The sequence below is a fragment of the Eleutherodactylus coqui genome, chromosome 4, assembly GCF_035609145.1.
Source record: "Eleutherodactylus coqui strain aEleCoq1 chromosome 4, aEleCoq1.hap1, whole genome shotgun sequence".
Classification (NCBI taxonomy): domain Eukaryota; kingdom Metazoa; phylum Chordata; class Amphibia; order Anura; family Eleutherodactylidae; genus Eleutherodactylus; species Eleutherodactylus coqui.
This window is the reverse complement of record NC_089840.1, coordinates 59,740,602-59,759,864: the sequence shown is the minus strand read 5'-3', so window position 1 is coordinate 59,759,864 and position 19,263 is coordinate 59,740,602. Positions and strand designations below refer to the sequence as shown.

The 19,263-nt window shown below is 43.5% G+C and overlaps 1 protein-coding gene across 2 annotated transcripts in view; it reads right to left on the bottom strand.

Annotated features, from left to right (window-relative positions):
- Positions 1 to 1,403: 1,403 nt before the first annotated feature.
- The window catches only part of SUPT6H (SPT6 homolog, histone chaperone and transcription elongation factor), a 41,765-nt gene continuing 23,905 nt past the window's right edge, over positions 1,404 to 19,263 (bottom strand). For both annotated transcript variants that reach the window (XM_066599549.1, XM_066599548.1), the window contains exons 17-37: positions 18,753 to 18,942; positions 16,962 to 17,101; positions 16,451 to 16,568; positions 16,292 to 16,368; positions 15,158 to 15,293; positions 14,842 to 14,979; positions 14,590 to 14,757; positions 14,346 to 14,473; positions 14,042 to 14,249; positions 12,375 to 12,522; positions 11,461 to 11,603; positions 11,241 to 11,381; positions 10,961 to 11,156; positions 7,526 to 7,764; positions 6,650 to 6,763; positions 5,529 to 5,653; positions 5,325 to 5,437; positions 4,556 to 4,633; positions 4,298 to 4,467; positions 3,668 to 3,864; positions 1,404 to 2,465 (exon numbers count right to left, since the gene is read on the bottom strand). In XM_066599549.1, coding sequence (XP_066455646.1) covers positions 2,279 to 2,465; positions 3,668 to 3,864; positions 4,298 to 4,467; positions 4,556 to 4,633; positions 5,325 to 5,437; positions 5,529 to 5,653; positions 6,650 to 6,763; positions 7,526 to 7,764; positions 10,961 to 11,156; positions 11,241 to 11,381; positions 11,461 to 11,603; positions 12,375 to 12,522; positions 14,042 to 14,249; positions 14,346 to 14,473; positions 14,590 to 14,757; positions 14,842 to 14,979; positions 15,158 to 15,293; positions 16,292 to 16,368; positions 16,451 to 16,568; positions 16,962 to 17,101; positions 18,753 to 18,942 — 3,154 coding nt within the window. In that variant the 3' untranslated portion in view covers positions 1,404 to 2,278. The remainder of the gene's footprint in view (positions 2,466 to 3,667; positions 3,865 to 4,297; positions 4,468 to 4,555; positions 4,634 to 5,324; positions 5,438 to 5,528; positions 5,654 to 6,649; positions 6,764 to 7,525; positions 7,765 to 10,960; positions 11,157 to 11,240; positions 11,382 to 11,460; positions 11,604 to 12,374; positions 12,523 to 14,041; positions 14,250 to 14,345; positions 14,474 to 14,589; positions 14,758 to 14,841; positions 14,980 to 15,157; positions 15,294 to 16,291; positions 16,369 to 16,450; positions 16,569 to 16,961; positions 17,102 to 18,752; positions 18,943 to 19,263) is intronic.

Below are 19,263 nucleotides of genomic sequence, written 5' to 3'. Positions count from 1 at the left end.
CCGTGCCCTAAGCTTGGACCCTAGGTCCCTGAAATCATTTTTGAGGGCCCTCCATTGACCTCTAATTTGCTCATTGGTGCCAACGTGCACCATGACCGCTGGATCCTCACCAGCCCCTCCCAGTAATCTGTCAATCCGATCCGTGATGTGTCGAACTCGAGCGCCAGGAAGACAACACACCGCTCGATGATCCTGGTCTTTATGGCAGATTGCCCTATCTGAGCCCCTAATAGAGTCCCCCACCACTAGGACTTGTCTAGCCTGCCCTACGCTCCCCGTCCCCTTCTCACTGGAGCAGTCATCCCCCTGGCGTTCAGAGGGCATGTCGTGCTGCAGCAGTGCTGGCTGGCTCTGTAATGGCATCCCCCTCATCTGCCAACTTTGCAAACTTGTTGGGTTGTGCCAGTTCAGGACTAGCCTCCCTGGTTCTCTTCCCTCTATCCCTCGTTCTTTCTGTCACCCAGCTTCTTGCCTGCTCCCCCTGCTCTTCCGTACTACTATCCGCCCCCGCCTCTACCCCAGCGAGTGCCTGCTCAGTGAGCACCAAACTCCTTTCCATGATGTCAATGGCTCTCAGTGTTGCCAGTTGCCCATTTAGATCCAGGATTTGGGCTTCTAAATGTGCGACGTGCACGCATCTTGCGCAACAGTATGCACCCTCGATCGGCTGATCAAGGACCGCATACATTGCACAAGTAGCACACCAGACGACATTGCCAGGCATGGAGCTCATCCTAATGGGGATCTACAATTTACTTGTGGAAGTAGTGAAGATAGACTTGTTCACACTCCGCTTCACACGCTACCCCCTCTGCGCGAGCGCTCACGCGCAGCTGCTACAGGTTTTAAATCTTCAGAATTTACAGTAGCGGTGAAGTGGAGAATACTTAAACGAATCTCATCCACATCGCAGAAAACAAACATGAAATCGGAGCATAAATTGACATGTGATTTTAGATCCGCAGCATGCAAATTTTTTGTTGCAGATTTCCCTTTTTGCAGAGCATTTCCACACCCAAATCTGTAACAACCCTCCCTCCCAAATTGATGTTTTTTGCTAGTGTGGATTTTCAGAAGTTTTGCAATAGTTTTTTTTCGTAGCAGATCTGCCCAGTAGGAACATACCCTATATACATGTCCATTTTGCATGTTCATTTCAAAAGGGTAATAATAAAAGATCAGGCATGTCAAAATCCAGCATTCCTTTCCCCAATCATCTACCCAATTGGTGGAATTGTTAGGAGGCCTACATGTTTGTTGACCGATCCCAATACAGACCTCAAATTCAGCAAACTTCTGTGTATATCCAGCTTAAGTACCTAAATGCACATAAATCTAATGAAACGCTTTGCCATTATCAAAATGCCTCAAAATTCTATAAATCGAAGAGACAGGAAAAGGAGTCGTTTTTTTGTTTCAGACCATTTATTTGCCTGCAGCAAAAAAAAAAAAAGAAAATAAAACATCTATAGGTGCCAGCAGAATTCCAAGACACCTTCACACTGCAATGTCAAAGATTAAAGGAAATGCTGTTTCATCACATATGTATGCAAAAGAGCGTGAAGCACACAGCCGCAAACTTACTGTTAGCCGCTTACTGCGGTGGGTAGAGGAATCCGAGCAAAGAGGAAAAAAATAAATACATTTACCCAAACGTCTCCAACCAAAGAATAAAAGTTTGTCACTGTACGAAGCCTGTTCTTGTTGCTAGAGAGAAAAGCATCTCTTCGGCAGAGGAGCCCAGAAAAGCTACCTCTGGCAGATTACGTTATTTACAGACATCGCCCATGAGCCCTTATATTTCCAAGTGTTTGTACAGACCACCTCCAGTCGTTCGGCACATACAGGAGGAGAGTAGCGAGATCTTTGCTTCAGATCTCCAGATTGCATTCTTTGGCAGAATATGCAATTTTAAATAAAAAGTGAAGCCCATTCTATGTTTAAAACATAGCTCATAAAAACAGGTAGCTTACAGATAATTTGTTTCGTTACCCTAATGAGGCAATTACCACCTTTTTTTTGTTTTAGAGGTGAAAGAATACCCTCACATAGAATAGGATATCAAGGCTTGGCGCTAGAGACATGATTACCTCAGCACCGATCAAGTAAACACAGGCTTCACATGGGAGGGTCCAATCTTTTCATGTGCAACGATGCACATGTTGGCCCAGATATCATAAACACGCTCGCTTTAGAGCATTACATATGCTTGTTAAGATCGGGGGGGATCATGACTGTTCCACCTGGTCGTTAAAAGTTCATTTTTACGTAAAGGATTTCACCGGTCCATTTCATCTAGTAGTGGTGTGGCATCTCCTGCAATTGACATGGGCGTACTTTCAATCATGGGACTTGGCGAAGGACGTGGAGTTAAGCGCTGCTTCTGTTTCCGTCTTTCTGCCTCTTTTTCATGCAGCCACTTCTCTGCCATTTTCCCCCAGTCGATAGGCGTTTGACTGCTTGGTCTGGTAGTGAATAAAACAAAAGAATAATTATTATTAATTGTATTACTGAAAGAAAAAGCCTTCCCTCTTTTTAGCAAATTACAAAATAAAATTGTTCACACCTGAAAGATGATAAACTGTCAATTTTATTGTTACATAGTCATTTAGAGGTTTTTTTTAGCATCTTGCAAAGTGACGTTATATCGCTAGAATAATCCATTACTTTATGATCGGTGGGGGTCCAACCTCTAGTACCACCGCCAATCCCGAGAATGAAAGTTGTACAGCACTGGTTTAGTACTGTGGCACCCGAAGGCTGGGTTCACACGGGGTGGAATTTCCGAGCGGAAATTCAATCTGCAATCTTAAGCCTGAGACTAAGCAGCAAAGTGGACGAGATTTGCAAAAATTCGCTGCAGACAGTCTGCTGCAGCAAAGCCGCGCTGAAACAGACGTGCTGCGGCATGTCAAATGTATCACCGTTTTTTGCTGCAGGCTTTCTCTATGAGGAATAAGCCACTTTCAAAGTCCACGCCAAATATCTCAGGACTTCAGCTGCGGAAATCTCATGGAATTTCCGTGCGCTTCTGATGCGGACATTCCGCGAGATTTCTGCCCCGTGTGAATCCAGCCTCCCTATTTTTCTCTGCACAGCAAAGCTTGGTCACCTGGCTGTGCAGGGAATTGCTGCCAGCCCAATTAGTTTGATCGGATCTGTGCTGCAGTTCCTCTGCACAGCGGGTGACCAGGGCACCACTGTGCAACGAAAGACTGCAAAGAGGCCGCAGTATTAGATCAGCATTGCGGTCCTTCATTCTCAAAATCAGTGCATCCCAAAAATGTTGCACCCTCACTGATTATAGTACATCATAGTAGTATGCCATTTTATGAGAATAAAAATCCCTTTTAAAAAAATGGAACAGAACACCAAAATTTTACTACTTAAAAAGGAACCTCTCACATCACCACAACACCATAAACTAAGTTATGGTACCGTTAGGAGCCGTGACAGGGAGGCGGTTGGTGTAGAAATTGTGGTGGCGGGTTCCCTTTAAATCCCAACAAGATAGTATGTTAAATTTTGCCTGCTAAATAAAGATGAATTCTTGACTAATGCAGGTTTACAGCGAAGAAGGAGAAATAGATATATAAATCATTTGACCTACAACAACTATATTGTACAAATGTCCCGCTAGCCTTAATTATTTAAATGTTGTACTCACTTAGACTGTTGTCTGTGCCGAGAGCTTGAACTGCTTTGTGAATGGGAGGATTGCGGAGTAGGCGCTGGCGTGGGTGTGGCACTTGGTGGCAGCTGATGGTACTGTGGTGTAGCAATAGGCTGACTAGGAGTAGCGTAGGAATAGCTTGGCGTCATCAGAGGAGTAGCCACAGGTTGCTGAGCTGGGGTTGTGAATACCTTAAAGCACAAGCAGAAGATATTAGGCCATACAGAAGATAACGATTGTAATGTTTACCACATACCGTATTGGAATGTTCGGGCAAGAAATTAAAGCTAATGAAAAATCCAATGCCTTAAAATTCTTCCAAAATCACGCAAAAAGTAGTAATCTTTATTATATGTATAGCGCCAACCTATTCCGCAGCGCTTTCAAGCATAAAGTAGTACTTAATGGTTAATTTCTAAATGCGATCATGCACATGCGATCAGACACACATCCAATCAATCTTCCATAGGAGTCCTGTGTAAAAAAATAATTTTAAAAAAGGGAGTACAAAACAAACGCTGCCAACAGTTCCGCACAGATTAACCAATGACGCCAGGAATAGTGGGTATAAAAAATAAAATTCCTTTTCTTGTCAAAATATTGCTTGACTGAAGAGATACTTACATGATATGCACTGCTCCCACCTCCACTTCCTCCACCATAGCCATACTGGCTAGATGCCCACTGGGCTGGTGTGGCATTAGGGTTTTGCCCATGTCCTGCGACTGCAGCAATTGCACTAAACATCTGTGAAGTCATGTTTTGTGGCAGGGCATTGACCGCACGAGTGAGATCTGCAGAAATAGATTATACATGAAAATAAAAATACTGCCTTCATCTAATGAGAGAAACACAGTTAACCAGATATATATAGGCACTTGCCTGCGAGATTAATATTGGCAGGAGTGGCACTCATGGAGGCCGGTGTCCTTGTTCTGCTGCTGCTGCTTGGAGTAATACCTGGTAAAGACAAAACATAGTTACTATACATGTTCCCTGGTTTTAAATTATTAAAGGGGTTTTACTAGACAAAAGATATTGATGACCTTTTTCTCCGGATAGGTCATCAATATCAGACTGGTGGGGGTCCACTGCTTAAGACCTCCACCAACCAGCTCTCTAAAGAGGTGCCACACTCGTGCAAGCGCAAGGACCTTTTCTCGGGCATGTGACGCAACAGTCACTGTTTGACATGGCCAGAGAGCAGCTTAGGCTGCCTGTCCACGAGCGTTGCGGTACCCTTCGCCGCGGAAGCAGGAGCTGGCAGACGGCTCTCCGCTGTCAGCCTATCTGACAGATTTGCCGCCATTCTCCGGTCAGCCTATCGCAGCATCGATTTGCCAGCTCGTGGACAGGGGGTCTGCGCTCTCCATAGCGGATTATCGCCACGGGGAACACAATTCGAACCCGCCCGTGGACAGGCAGCTTTACTCCAATTAAAATGAAGCACATTGCAGCAGATGTGTGTACTTCAAACACCTGGAGTCCCAGATGGTGGACCGGTCTGATATTGAAGACACCAATATGTCATCAATATTTTAGTCTTGGAAATCCTCTTTAAATACTAAGCAACAGCCAATTCAAAGGCAAGTCAGTAGAAACATTAGAAACAAAGATGGACTTATTAATTCAAGTTGTGGACAGAACCTACCTGGAACAGGATCCTGGTAGTGGTCTTTAAACCATCTGAAAAGTCCGTTGACTGTAGGAAATACTTGCCCCCGATATCGGAAACCTTCAGGTGTTACAGTGACATATTCCACTCTATGCCAGAAAATGATGGAAGACCATGTTAAATTGTTGCATTTCTGGTGAAACAAATGGTCTCTGTTCTCAACAGATGTCACGCTCTTACCTTGGTTTAGCGCGTGGCTGATATCCCAGTAAAAATTTTCCTGGAAGTTCTCTACTGGCAGATATATAATATGGAATGAATGTAGGTTTTTCCTTCTTTGTTTTTATTAGGAGTTCTTCTAATTTCTGTTCACATACAAAAAAAATATATGAAAGGTTATCTTTAAAATCAAGAATATTCAGAAATGAATATTTATTAAAAAGGACCTGTCATATCCCCTGACCATCTGTTTGCAAATTCTTTTACTCCCCATAAAAACTATTCGAGGAGCATCTCTTTTTATATCTCTATCATGTACTGTTCCTACATTAATCCTCCTGAAAATGTATGAATGAAACTGACAACTGAGTGCTACCAGTGCCTTGTCAAATGGGTGTGGCTACAGTCTGGAACTGAGCACTGACTGGACAGTGTGAGACCCCTGACCCACCAAGGTTAACACGCAGCTGTCAATTTAGTCGTAAAATGTCGAGAAGGAACAACGGAGGAACAGAACACCCCACCTCTAAGATGCGAGGCTCCAGAGATTATTAAAACTAGGGTTAGTTAGTGCAGGGAAAAAAAAAAAAAAAGAAGAAGAGGCTGAGAAGCGACCTACTATGTAGTAATAAATCAGGGGTCAAGACAGAGATCTCTCCCATCATCTACTTATACCCAGGCCTGTAACAAGGGGCCATCCTCTATGTCTAGAGGAAAGGTGGTTCCTACATCAGGATAGAAGGGAGTTCTTTAGTGCCGGGGTCCCCAACTCCAATCCTCAGGGACCACCAACAGGTCATGTTTTCAGGATATCCTATGGTAAGAACACCTGTGGCAATGTCTGAGGCACCGACAATAATGACATCACCTGTGCAACACTGAGGAAATCCTGAAAACATGACCTGTTGGCGGTCCCTGAGGACTGGAGTTGGGGGAACACTGCTATAGTGGATCAACAATGCAGAATGAATTGATGCATGTATCTTTTTCCAGCCTTACATACTATACTTGTTGTTTCATGGGAAACAAGTATTTCCTTAAATATATATATGTCAGAAGAGAAGACAAGTCCTCTTAAAGTGGGGTTTCTGAATTTCAGTCCTAAGGAAAGCTCACCACATCCTAACATTAACTACATGTACCTTCTTTTCTCCAGCGTTACAGTCTTGATAGTATTTGTGGTTGATTAAATCTCTTGCAAAAGAAGCCATTGGTTGGACAAATCGAGCAATGATTTCATCAAGGTCTTCAAATTCCTAAAGAAAATTGTATACAAAAAAAAAATATATAAAAAAATTAGCTACAACATTTTACCATAAATGCCTGGTATGAGGAGTCTCCACTTATTTACTTACTGTTACCGTAAGGCCGGGCTCACACGGCTGTAAGCCAAATCCGCTTGCAGAGGCCCGCAGCAGTGACCCTGTGTACGGCTGCGTAGTGTACAGCGTATGACCGCGGACTCATGCAGGTAGTCATGCACTGGACATTTTTTTGTTCCCATTTCCAACGCTGTCACTTAGTGATGAAGTGGATACCCGCATGTAATTACAAATGGGCTGTAGGTATATCCGCGACCATAGAGAACAATGGGCTCCATGTTGCGGATTCCGCATTTAAATAGAACGAACATGCCGCGCCCTATTTTCTGCGAGCGGATTATGCAATTCTGACTGCTAATGTGAGCGACATTGTGTAATCCAATGCATTTGATTAATCTGCATATTACCGCTGATCAAATATGCCCGCGGAATCTGTAATTCCTATCCGGTCGTGTGAGACCGGCCCAACCACACAAGCACTTGCCTCTCCATTTCATCTTTATGAGTCAGGAGACGCTCTTCTGAGGGCACCACCACTTGGACCCTAACCTGACATTTGAAATTCCCTATAGATATGCCATAAATTAAATAAGGAAAACCCCTCTAAAATGTGATATTTCTCAGCATCCATTACACACCCATGTAAGTGAAAAGTTACTGTAATCATAAATTGTATTCTAGGATTACTAAGCATACCTCAGTATTAATCCAGAGCGTGGAGCCCAAGCTGAAAGCATTTTCTTTCCCCTCTTCCCGTATGTCTACATGTTGGTAGATCCCATCGCTGACCTTCCAGGTTACCGTTAGATGATTTTCTCCTTTACTGCTTGGTCGTATAATGACATCTCCCTGATCCATCGTCTCCATCATCTTCTCTGCTTGCTTAAAGTTTATATTGTGGAAAGACGGGTGTGCAATGACTCGCTTGATGTAAGCTGTAAGTGAAAAGGTTTAATATTACTAAAGTCATTTTCTGAATTCTTCCCACAGTAGTTCTAAGTATCTGTTGTTTTGAAGTACATCAAGGACGATCAAGCAGCCAAAGAAGAAATTCAGATTAGTAGAATATTCAACATATGCACAATATAAAACAGAATAGGTCATATTTTTCTTTGAAGGCGCCAACTGCTAAAAGGGAAGCAGTCACGACCCCGCAGCACCATAAACTAGGCGACAGGGAGCCGGGAGATTCCAGCCCTTTGCTGCCATGTCCCCCTTTGAACAGTACATGTGCGCTCTCCTATATACGTCTATTCGAGAGGGCACGCACGGGACTCTTTTCAAAGTCAGATTGTCATGCCGCACGCCGACTTCTGAGGGGCACCGCAGGAACCAGGCAAGCATTAAAAAAAAAAAAAAAAAAAAAAAATAAATTTGAAAAATTATATTATATATCTCCCAGCTCCCTATCACAACACCTAACAGCATTATAACTTTGCTTACAGTGTTGTGAAGCTGTGACAGGTTCCCTTTAAGAACACCCTTGAAGGGGTGTTACCGCAATTGATTTTTATTCTCATTCTTGGGATCATAAGAGGTTTTTTAAAAAAAATGTTTTAATTATATATAACAAAGTAATACGGCGAGATTCTTAACCCCCACTCTGCTGCTCTCTCCTGACCTTTCATCTTTTCGGTGTTTTGTATATTATATGAAGGCCAGCATAGACTATACGTTCACAATCGGTATATTTACTTTACTAATAAATCATAGTCCTTGTTTTCTTATGCACAGACATCATACTTCAACATGAGGGTCAATCTTCATAGCCAACAAATCAGCCAAGAATTGGTCAGGCATACCAATAACACATGTACACATTTGACACGGGTATCCCTAGCTCAGTTAGATGGCACAATCAGAGATTACGAGGATAAAACGAGCGCACAGATCTATACGCCAATAGTTATGTATTTAAAAAAAGCGCCTCCCGACGTACTTCTTTGAAGTCAAGGTAAACGTCGGACAAGACCTGAACATCCTCTCTTTTGGAATAAGATGTTCAGATCTCGGGGTTTCAGACAGAAGGCCTCCTCCTCCCACCTCAAAGTGCTAGTATAAGGAGGTGCCAAACCAGGTGCGTTTAGCCAATTCGCCCATAGTGTTGCAAACTTGCACTGGCATTTTTCTTAAGGTTTACACTTTTTTCCAAGGATAAGAGCCAGTTGACCTTTCCTATAAACTCTGGAATTGTTGGGGGCTTTTCATCTATCCAATGCTGCGCAATCAGTTTGTACGCCACCCAGATAGTGAGATTTGGTTTGCAATTCTATGGACTTTGGTAGAACACAGAGGCATAAAAAGAATGAAAAATGGATCTAACCTCTGCCGAAGTTTTAACTACTTCCCAAGTTTTTCTGCATGCATTGCCCCACTGTTGTTTAGCAAGGGTAGCCAGCATGAGGGCGGTTTTCTATCATTCCTAAAAAATAGCCAGTTTTAGAAAACCCCTTAGTTGCAGTTTCTAAAATGAATTGATTCAAAGCCTCTTGGGCCTCTGGCTAGTTGTGTATGGCTTCAGCACTTTGGTTGAGGGTTCCCCAAAGGAAGGCCTTGATTGCATCCCATTCATTACAGATTTTTGTGGAGCTATAGTTCAGCATAAAAAAAAAATTAAAAAAAACCTCTAAAGCACCAGTAATAGATGAACAGTCAATGTCATTTAGTCAGAATGCATTCAGGTTCCACAGTCTAAGTCTTAAGTTATCCGGGGCTACAAGTTGCAGCTCCGTTAAAAAGGGCGAGTTGCCTGAGAGAGAACAGGGTAGAAACAGAACCCTAATTAATCAGCACATTGCAGACTAGCAAACCAATTCATAACAGTAATTGACAAGTACTTGAATATCAAGAGTATTGCCGGATGCCCAAGTTTCTGACACTCCAAATATCTATCAAGAGCACTCGTGTAGTAGATGCCTCAAAGGAGTCAATGAGCCCTCTGAGACAGACCCATCCGCTCTGACCCGGTCCCAAAAGGAAAAATCTACAACGGAGTTGAAGTTTCCAATAAGAACAGGGGCATCTAAAATTTCCATGACAACATCTTAAATGTTTTTTAATGCTGTACTATTATAACGGGGCTGGATATAGATATAGGCTTCAGCAAGCCGCGATGCACTGCAGGCAGCAGTGGATGGACAGAGAATATCACCGGACCTACTCCCAGGGGGTTCCACAGAAACCAGAGATGGTATCAGTGTGATTTAGTACCATTTAGATAATGAGCTAGGACCCCTAAAGTCAATTGTGAGAGCACCCCATTTAAGCATACAGACTAAGCAGGAGCGAAATCCTGCTCTGGTAGCCCCATTCTATTCACAGCCTTGCTGTAAAGTGTCTCTTCCTTTGAAAGGACTGACTTATACATAGGCAAATTTTTTAAATAGGTGAATCTTAAAGGGATTGTCCCGCGAAACAAAGTGGGTCTATACACTTCTGTATGGCCATATTAATGCACTTTGTAATGTACATTGTGCATTAATTATGAGCCATACAGAAGTTATCAAAAGTTTTATACTTACCTGCTCCGTTGCTAGCGTCCTCGTCTCCATGGTGCCGACTAATTTTCGGCCTCTAATGGCCAAATTAGCCGCGCTTGCGCAGTCCGGGTCTTCTGCTGTCTTCAATGGGGCCGCTCGTGCAGAATGCCGGCTCCGTGTAGCTCCGCCCCGTCACGTGCCGATTCCAGCCAATCAGGAGGCTGGAATCGGCAATGGACCGCACAGAAGCCCTGCGGTCCACAGAGAGAGAGGATCCCGGCGGCCATCTTCAGCAGGTGAGTATGAAGACGCCGGACCGCCGGGATTCAGGTAAGCGCTCTCCGGTTTGTTTTTTTAACCCCTGCATCGGGGTTGTCTCGCGCCGAACGGGGGGGGGGGGGGGGGTTAAAAAAAAAAAAAAAAAAAAAACCCCGTTTCAGCGCGGGACAACCCCTTTTATATCTGACTCTCAGTAACAGAATCCACTTTGTCATTTCACCATTGGGGACCATGGGTTTTTGTGAAGTTGTCATGCAAATTTCACAACCACTTTAAAGCTTCAGGGCAAAAAACACACACAAAAAAATACAAACATTGCTGTAAACTGACCAACTTCAAGTTTGTCCACAGAAATCCATCACCAAGGACTTACTTGTACGCTGCTGTTTCTTCATCAGCTCTTCCTCTTGTTTGTGATGTGCAGCCTCTGTATCAAAGTCATAATAAGTGTCCTTCGGTAACTTCCATTCATTGTTTTTGTCCATTAGATCAGATGTACGGCAAGTCATGTCCACACTGAACTTCTCAATGTTGATTTTCATTATTCGACAATGGACAGTCATGCCCACCTAACATGGAGAAATGATTAGTCGAAGGGTCCCGTTATCAATAAGACTGGTGTGAACTACTTACACATCAGATGCAGAACATACCTTTACTCTTTCTTCAGGCCGCTTCACTACTTTATCACTGATGAACTTGGTTGGGATGAAGCCTGTTACACCATTGTCCAGCCGGGTTTTAACACCAATTGCTTGACCAGGACAAGAGCCGCTGTCAAAATGATTCCAAACCTGCACCACAGAATAAATAACTGGTTATCCAATGAATTAGGCAGCAGGTAGATTAGCCTCATGTGGCTGCTTTATCTACCTCACTGAGCTCTGGAAAGTTATCCTGCTGACAGAACGGACACTGCCAAAGACCCGTCTCGTCGTTCCTGATTGCCTGGTCATAACTTTCTCCTTGGGGTCGCCTGTGTGCAATTCCAGTTACATTACAGGTGATAAGTTTACCTGAAAAAAAAGAATGGCAACAACTTAGATTTCTGGCAACTTTAAAATAAGTCAGCGTGGCAAGGCAGTAGGGCACCATCCTCTACAATGGCAAGTTGGCAATGAATGGTGCATCAGTGTTATGAACTTGTATGTCAGTAAAGGACATGTTACGTATCTGTGCACCAGACATCCAGAAGTTAGTATAGGATATACTCTGCTAGTAGTGGTGACCACAGACCAAAACAATGCATGGGCTGGGGAGTACTTTGTACTTGGCATGGCTCAGTCAGTTTTTGGTTTGGAAAAGTGATAGAATTGTTTTGTAAATAAAGTCACAAACTTTGCAACTTGGAAGCCATTTCTTGACACTGTGTGAGGAAAAAGGACACATCATATAGAAGCTCAGCCTGAGTGACATGTACCGCCATGTCCGTTAGGCCGCCTGCAGACGGGCGGAAATTCCACCGCTGGAAGCCTGCATAGGATTGCGTTGACAAGCGCAATCCTATGCAGACGGCCGCTGTTTGGCCGTGCGAAACGTCACTCACCCGCCGCAGGCACATGAAAGAGCCGTGGCCGCGGGGCACGGGTGAGTACACGCTGCTCTCTGCAGGCGCTCGGGTCGGGTCCCGCGGCGAGAATCCTCGCTGCCGGATCCGACCTGGCCATCTGCAGGCGGCCTAACATATAGAAAGTCATCAGCAAAACAGGAAGGAGACATAAGAACATGTAGGAAGAGGTCTGGAGTAGAGGCACAAGAATGTTACTAGAAGTGCTCTTTATAATCACCTATATAGAAAGTCTCTGGCGTTTCCCTGGTCAGCATGTTGAATACTTCTTCAGGGTTGGGCGATCGGTATAGAGTCCTAAGGTCTTTGTATCTGCAGCTGAGCTCCGCACGAATATCGTATAATGTAATATGTTTATCTCCATAACCCTGTAAAATAAATTTTACATTTAAATTCAAAAGCAATGATACTTCATATCAAATGCAGCACCGTCCAGATGGATCTCCTTATCAACAATTAACTTCTATATCACCTAATGTGTTATATGACAGAGTGCAACGAACAAAATGAAGCAACTACATAAATCATTTAAAAAAAAAAAACATACCAAAAAGAACCCCAAAACTTCTGGAGGCTTAGAATCACAGAATGGTAGAGCTGGAAGGGACCTCCAGGGTCATCTGGTCCAACCACCGGCTTAATGCAGGATTCACTAAATCATCCAATACAGATATTTGTCCAGCCTCTGTTTGAACACTTCCATTGAAAGAGAAGTCACCCCCTCCCGTGGTAACCTGTTCCACTTATTGATCCCCCTGTCAGAAAGTTTTTTCTAATCTAAATCAGTCTGCTCCCTTTTAGTTTCATCCCATTACTTCTAGTCTTTCCTTCTGCAAATGAGAATAGGCTAGCGATTCCAATTTGAGACAATTAGGGAAGTTTGGTACTGCAGTGAGACCACACAAAATATGTGGCTCTGGCTGGACCCCTGACTACAGCAGTCAGCTTTGTAGTTGGACATAAATACATAGAGCACATAGTAAAGGCCTACCACTAGAGGCCCTGCAGGAGGAGCAATAGGTAAGGATAACTAGCCACCAGGCAGAGCTTATCAGTTCTGGAGAGCTGAAATGCCAAATAGTTGCTGCAAGCTTTGTGAGAAGCAACTCAAGAGGCACCACTGGTCTCATAACATTGTAGGGAAATCTGAGACCAAATACAGGAAGAAGAATAAGGATCTCAGCGGACCCAGTGAGGAAAATGGGAGGATCCAATAACAATGTATAGTATTAGTGTGCAGGAAGGAAACTGGAGAAACGTAGAAAGCCCTCACTCAACCGTAGCATGCCATGATTGGCTAAGGAGGGCAGCCTAACCCACCCTAAAGGAAGTGCCCTGACTAAGCTGAAGCGGAAGTCTGGATTAGTGCCCGAGACTCAGGAGAGCAGCTGTAAGACTTGTGGGAGAACTCAGTTCGCAGCCGCACACAGACTCTCGCGGTCTGCTGTGAAACCTGCCACACTATGAAGAGGGACAGGACCGTGCTGGCTACACCTGGAGATTCCACCCTTCTGTCGCCAGGTTTGCGAGCACATCGTGTTCAGAGACCAGACTGTGGGAAGCAGCGCCACCTGTGAAGGAGACCAGCGCCTGATAGCCAGGGGCGCTGCAGGAGAGCAGTACAGGCCACGGCACAGGGATAGGTCGCAGGGTCCCCACAGAGTGGAAATGCAGCAGCCGTCCCAAATAAAGGATAGGCCAGAAAGGAGGAATAAAAGGACCATTTGCCCTCAAAAGGTACGCCCCATTTGCAGATCTTCTGGTGGGAGGCACTTTCCCAATAATCTGGAGATCAGTTAATAAACATCAATATCTATGGCAATGCAACTGCCTGTGTGTCAAAATAATCAAACATTTGGAACTATTTAGATTAGCATTAAAACAAACCTGTCTCTCAAGTTCCTCTGCAAATGCGTCCAGATCTAGATCTTTTAATCTTTCAGGATTTTCTAGAATCTCTTCTAGCGCTCCTGCAGGGTTGGCATCTTCAGCGGACTCATCATACTCTAAGGCATCTACCGCCATCTTGCGCGCCCACTCATAAGTTTCAGGATGCACTCGTGAGCCATCTAGGACTTCAATGTAGGAATCCGTACTAGATGTGTAAGATTAGGAAAAGATGAGAACTATGAATGTTTCAGCACAGATCTGTACTGTGGTTTGTAATGTCAACTTCAGACTAATAACTAACCTGTCACCCAGAGAATTTGTGTCAATCTTAATGAAGCCAGCACAGTTGATGAAAACTTTGGGACCCATGTGACACATAGTGACAAGCTGAGTGCGATTTTCCAATCGTGTATTATTCTGCTTAAGGATCTGAAAAGCACAACAACATTAATATTAATTTAGCTTAGCAAATGCAATAAAATGGGAAATACTGTTACGCCTCAAATATTTTCTTTGGCAGTGACCGTAAAAGATAGGTTACTTGCCTTAAGCAGGTGAGTGCCTTTACGGGGTCCGAGTCCACAAACGTATTGAATGAGCGACTGAGTGTATGGATGAGCAATGGCCCTATTGACATCCACTCCCACCTCATTTACTCGGTTGATAAATTCACAATACAGGGCATTAAGCAATTCTTCTTTTATTACATGATCCTAGAATAAAAGGAAAACTAGAATATAATACCGGATGAGCTTAAAAAAAGAGTAAGCAATGCAAAAGTATTAACTGATACTTACTTGTAATGGATGCAGTTTCAGACACAAGATATCGTCATCAGTGCTGCAGACCTGAGAAAATTCAATCAGGGGGTCTTGGATGCGTCGAGCAATGGAAATTGCCTGGCGTAAAATTGGAGGGTAATCTCGGAAGTCATTCTGTGAAACAAAAAGATATGAGCCAAGAGATCCAATAATCATGATAGGAAGTGGAAAATAACCATTAGCAGATCCCAAAATTACTAGACACAAATCTCTTTCGAACCCAAAGCAAAATGAACTTTTAAAGACATTTTAAATAAACCACAATATCTATATAGCAGTCTTAACATCTTACTTCAGATTTTTTGCTGTTCATATACAAGACTGCCAATTCATTGTCCACCAATTCCACCCCAATAGATGACATCTGCTGGCCTTGCTCAAGCTCGTTAACAATGCGTTTAACATCATCAACCATCATCTGTGCATCTCTGAAATAAAAGGAAAAAACACCATAAGCAGGACAGCAAAAACTCTATGTATAGACTTCTCAAAGTCTGATGAAGCAGATTCGTAACGGAATTTGTGGGTGGTTTTAGGCTGGGTTCCCACGGGGCGGATTTGCCGCGGAAATTCCGTGCGGAATTTCGCCGCGGCAAATCCGCATGCGGCCGCTAATCCCGGGATTAGCCAGCCACGGGACGGCAAATCCGCTACGGCTAAGCCAGCAGAAGCCGCCGCTGCAGCGCGGATTTGCCGACCGCAGCATGTCCGTTCCCCCCCCCCCCCCCCCCCCCTGCGGCCGCGCTCTCCTCTATGGGAGCGCCGGCCGCAGTGGAAGAGCAAGCGGCCGGGCCGCTTCAAAGCCGCCGCGGGTTTTGCAGCAGCGGTTCTCCCGGCGAAAATCTCGCGGATCTACTTCTAGCTTTGGCTCGAAACAAACACACACACCATTTACAAATCGTCCCCCTATTTACCTAGAGGCTCCGTTCCAGGAGCCTGTTCGTAAGTGCATTTGTTCGTATGTCCGTACTGCGGTTTGTATGGAGAGGAATCGTGGGTGGATCCCCGTCCATACAATGCGGGTGCCTGCTGTTTTTTACAGTTGACATCCGCCTGCAACAGCTCGGATAAGCCACACTGCTCATCAGAGCTGTTAACCCTTTTAATGCTGCTGTCGATTCTGACAGCAGCATTTAAATTCCCCGACCAATGTTCAGGGGTGCCGCACTGCCCCCCGCGATAAGATCACGGGTTGATGTGCGATTGCCATGGCAGCCGGGGGCCTTCTGAAAGGCTCCATGGCTATTATTGCAGAGCGTCTATCAAGCCGTGCCTATGGCATGGCTTGATGGAATGCCTGTCACTTTTTTCGTATGTAGCGGACTTCGTAACTCGAATGTTTGCAAGTAGGGGATTATCTGTAATTAGAGAACTGCAAGTTACAGACCACATTCACTTAAAAGGTCCAGTAAAATAGAAGACATACCTATTCTCACCAGATATGGCAACCACATGAGGTTTCTTGCTCGTCAAAAACTTTTTTAGGGTCTCCATGTCCTGAGCCTATGAAAAGTAAAAGGAAAATTTCAGAGTTTCACTTTAATAAATTACAGAATGATGTAATGAATATGACACTAGGTCCAACCTTCCTCTCTCTTTCTTCTTCCCTCCATGCATTCTTTCGTTTGGTGAAGTACGGCAACCGTAGAAAATCTGTCACTTCACCCTCTCCATTAATCAGGGAGCAAAACACAGGATGATCTCTAATTAAAAAAAAAAAACCACAAAAACATAATAAACACCGATATACAGCAAGTCAAAGACCCTCAGACTTTCAAAGGATGGCAAATGTAATAGTCACATAAGATTCAGATTTACTTGTGCATTATACATTAACATGTCTAAAACCCCAGGCTTATCATGCTGACAGGACACCAAGTGGGAGTATTGGGCTCTGTTCAGGTCACTTGTGCCCAATAGCATAGGTGTAGAAGTCTGGAAAGTATCCAAACAGATACTGTAATCTTCCTATATACTTCTGTGGGCCAGACTATGCCTAAAGAGTGTTATATCATACAAATCTGGATTCTTTCATTATATTTATATACAAGTATTATGCTGAAGTAGTGTTGGTAATCTGTTCACAATAGACACACCTGGCAGAAGAGAAGGCAATGCCTAGTACACGAATTCCTTTCCCTTGATTCTCCTCCATAAAGTCGTCATCTTCCTCTACTTGCTGGTCAGGACGGTATGGCGCCACCTTAAGGCAGTTGTACAATTTACGGCTACAAGACTTTAAAAAAAATAAAAATAAAAATTTAATTAATTAAATTAACCGGTAAGGATGAATTCACTCTTGCATTTCTTGTTAGTATAGCCTTCATAAAGACTGATGCAACAACTGCACTTAGACATTAGTCAAGTCCCACAGTTATGAATTATCATGCAACTGGAGAAAAAAAAAACACAGACAGCACAACCCAACATAAGGGATCATTCATAAAACTCTTAACACCAGTTTCTGGCGTACAAAAGTCACAACTTTTTGTGCAAGTGGGGATGTGCACAAAAATATGCAGCCTTTTGACTTTTTTGCATCATGATCATCCCAAATTTCATTTTTTTTAAAAAGTGGACAGGGCTTTTAGGAGGAGGCATGACCCAAAAATGTATGTATAAATTTTATGCCAGAGCTGGTGGAAATTATACCAGATATGAAAACCAAAAATTTTTTCACAGTTGCAGGAAGAATACCTAGGTGTAGAATTAATTAGTCACAGTGAGGCTGGCACCTACCACAGAGGCTGGTGCTGCCATTTTTTTTATTTTGTTCCTGCAAACTTTATTTTTTTTCTGGGGGGGAAACTGGGTTTATTTGGGTGTACCTAGTGATAGGATCGTCTATCTCCCTCATGCTTTGAGGTTAATCTCCCTACCTCGGGGATTTACCGGCTGTTCTGAAGCTGACCTATTACTTAGTGTTAGGATCGTCTATCTCCCTCATGCTTTGGAGGTTAATTACCCAATTTTCGGGGATTTACCGGCTGATCTGAAGCTGACTTATTTGATAATATATATATTTTTTTGTGGTTCCTGATGAGGCTACACTATCCGTAGCGGAAACGTGTTGAACCTCTTTAAGATCTTACTTTGCAGCTTGGTGTGCTGTATGTTGGCTTTTCTATTGCCATTGCTCAGAAGAAATATTTTTGAGCTTTAGCTATTATTAGATGTCAGCTATACATTTGATTCTCTCTAACTAGCCGCATTAAGTGTGGTTTCTCTCAATACTCATAGACACTTTTCGGCTTTTTTGATTAAACTGGCAGCATTTAGCAACAGTGGGAACGATGCACCTGCTCTAATTTGTGGAGCCCTACATAATTTTCCTGCTTATTGAATAGCTGCAGCAATCCAATTGAATTTGGGAACATTATTTATAGTGAGCCGACCTACATTGTATCTCTCCAGCCTTAGGATATATGCGACTGGGCAAAGGGATAAAAAATTGGGGTCTGTTAAATCCGATACGTTCGGCACAAACACCTTTCTTAAGGCGGCTCATACATTACTTTCCCCACCATATGATTGGGGTTAGATTTTATCTTTTTTGTTCGTGTGTCCAAAGTCTGGGATTTTGACATACAAAATCCCTTTTTTATTTATCTTTCATTTTGTGAATAAAAGTTACGTTTTAGAGACTACAGTAGAACCCTCACTGTGACTAACAGATATGAAAACCAAGTCAGACCTGGCGTACAATTCTGTGCAGGGACATGGAGAAGCTGAGATGTGCATAGTACATGAAGAGGCGTGTCTCTCTTCATGCATTAGGCACATTTTGCAACAGGGAAATCATAAGACCATTTTTTTTAAATGGCCTTAATAAATTTCTCCCAGTCTGTGTAATCAGATGGCAGTGCATATTACATAATGGGTCTCACCTTTACTACAAATTCTTTAGCCTCTACTATAAGTTTGCTCTTCAACTCTTTACCCATTTGGGGGTAAAGAAACTGTTTTAAACCCCGCTCAATAGCCAGTGTTCTCTGCCTGTTCCATTCTTGTACTTGGTGACTGAATTCATCTCTATAATAGAACTGCTTGATTTCTTCAAAGTAGGTCTGCTCATAACTGCAAAGAGAAAAAATAATGAACCATTAAATTCACTTTAACAGAAGTTTCAGGAGGACGGGACGACCACCCAATAGGTCACGACTCTCCCCCTATCGATGGCAGACGTTGGTGAGAAAAACGGTTCTGGTATGCTGTATTTCCAAATGCCTAATCTTTCCCTCCCCCAGAGGATCTTACGTGCCGCTAGAGAACACTGTAATCCATTTTAAACCTTTAAAGACCAGAGTGTTCCAGTCCTGAAGGTCTAGACACCTTTTAGCAATTTCACCCAAGTGGTGGGTTTATAGCCCTATTGTGTTTTCCTGGCCTGCCAAAATG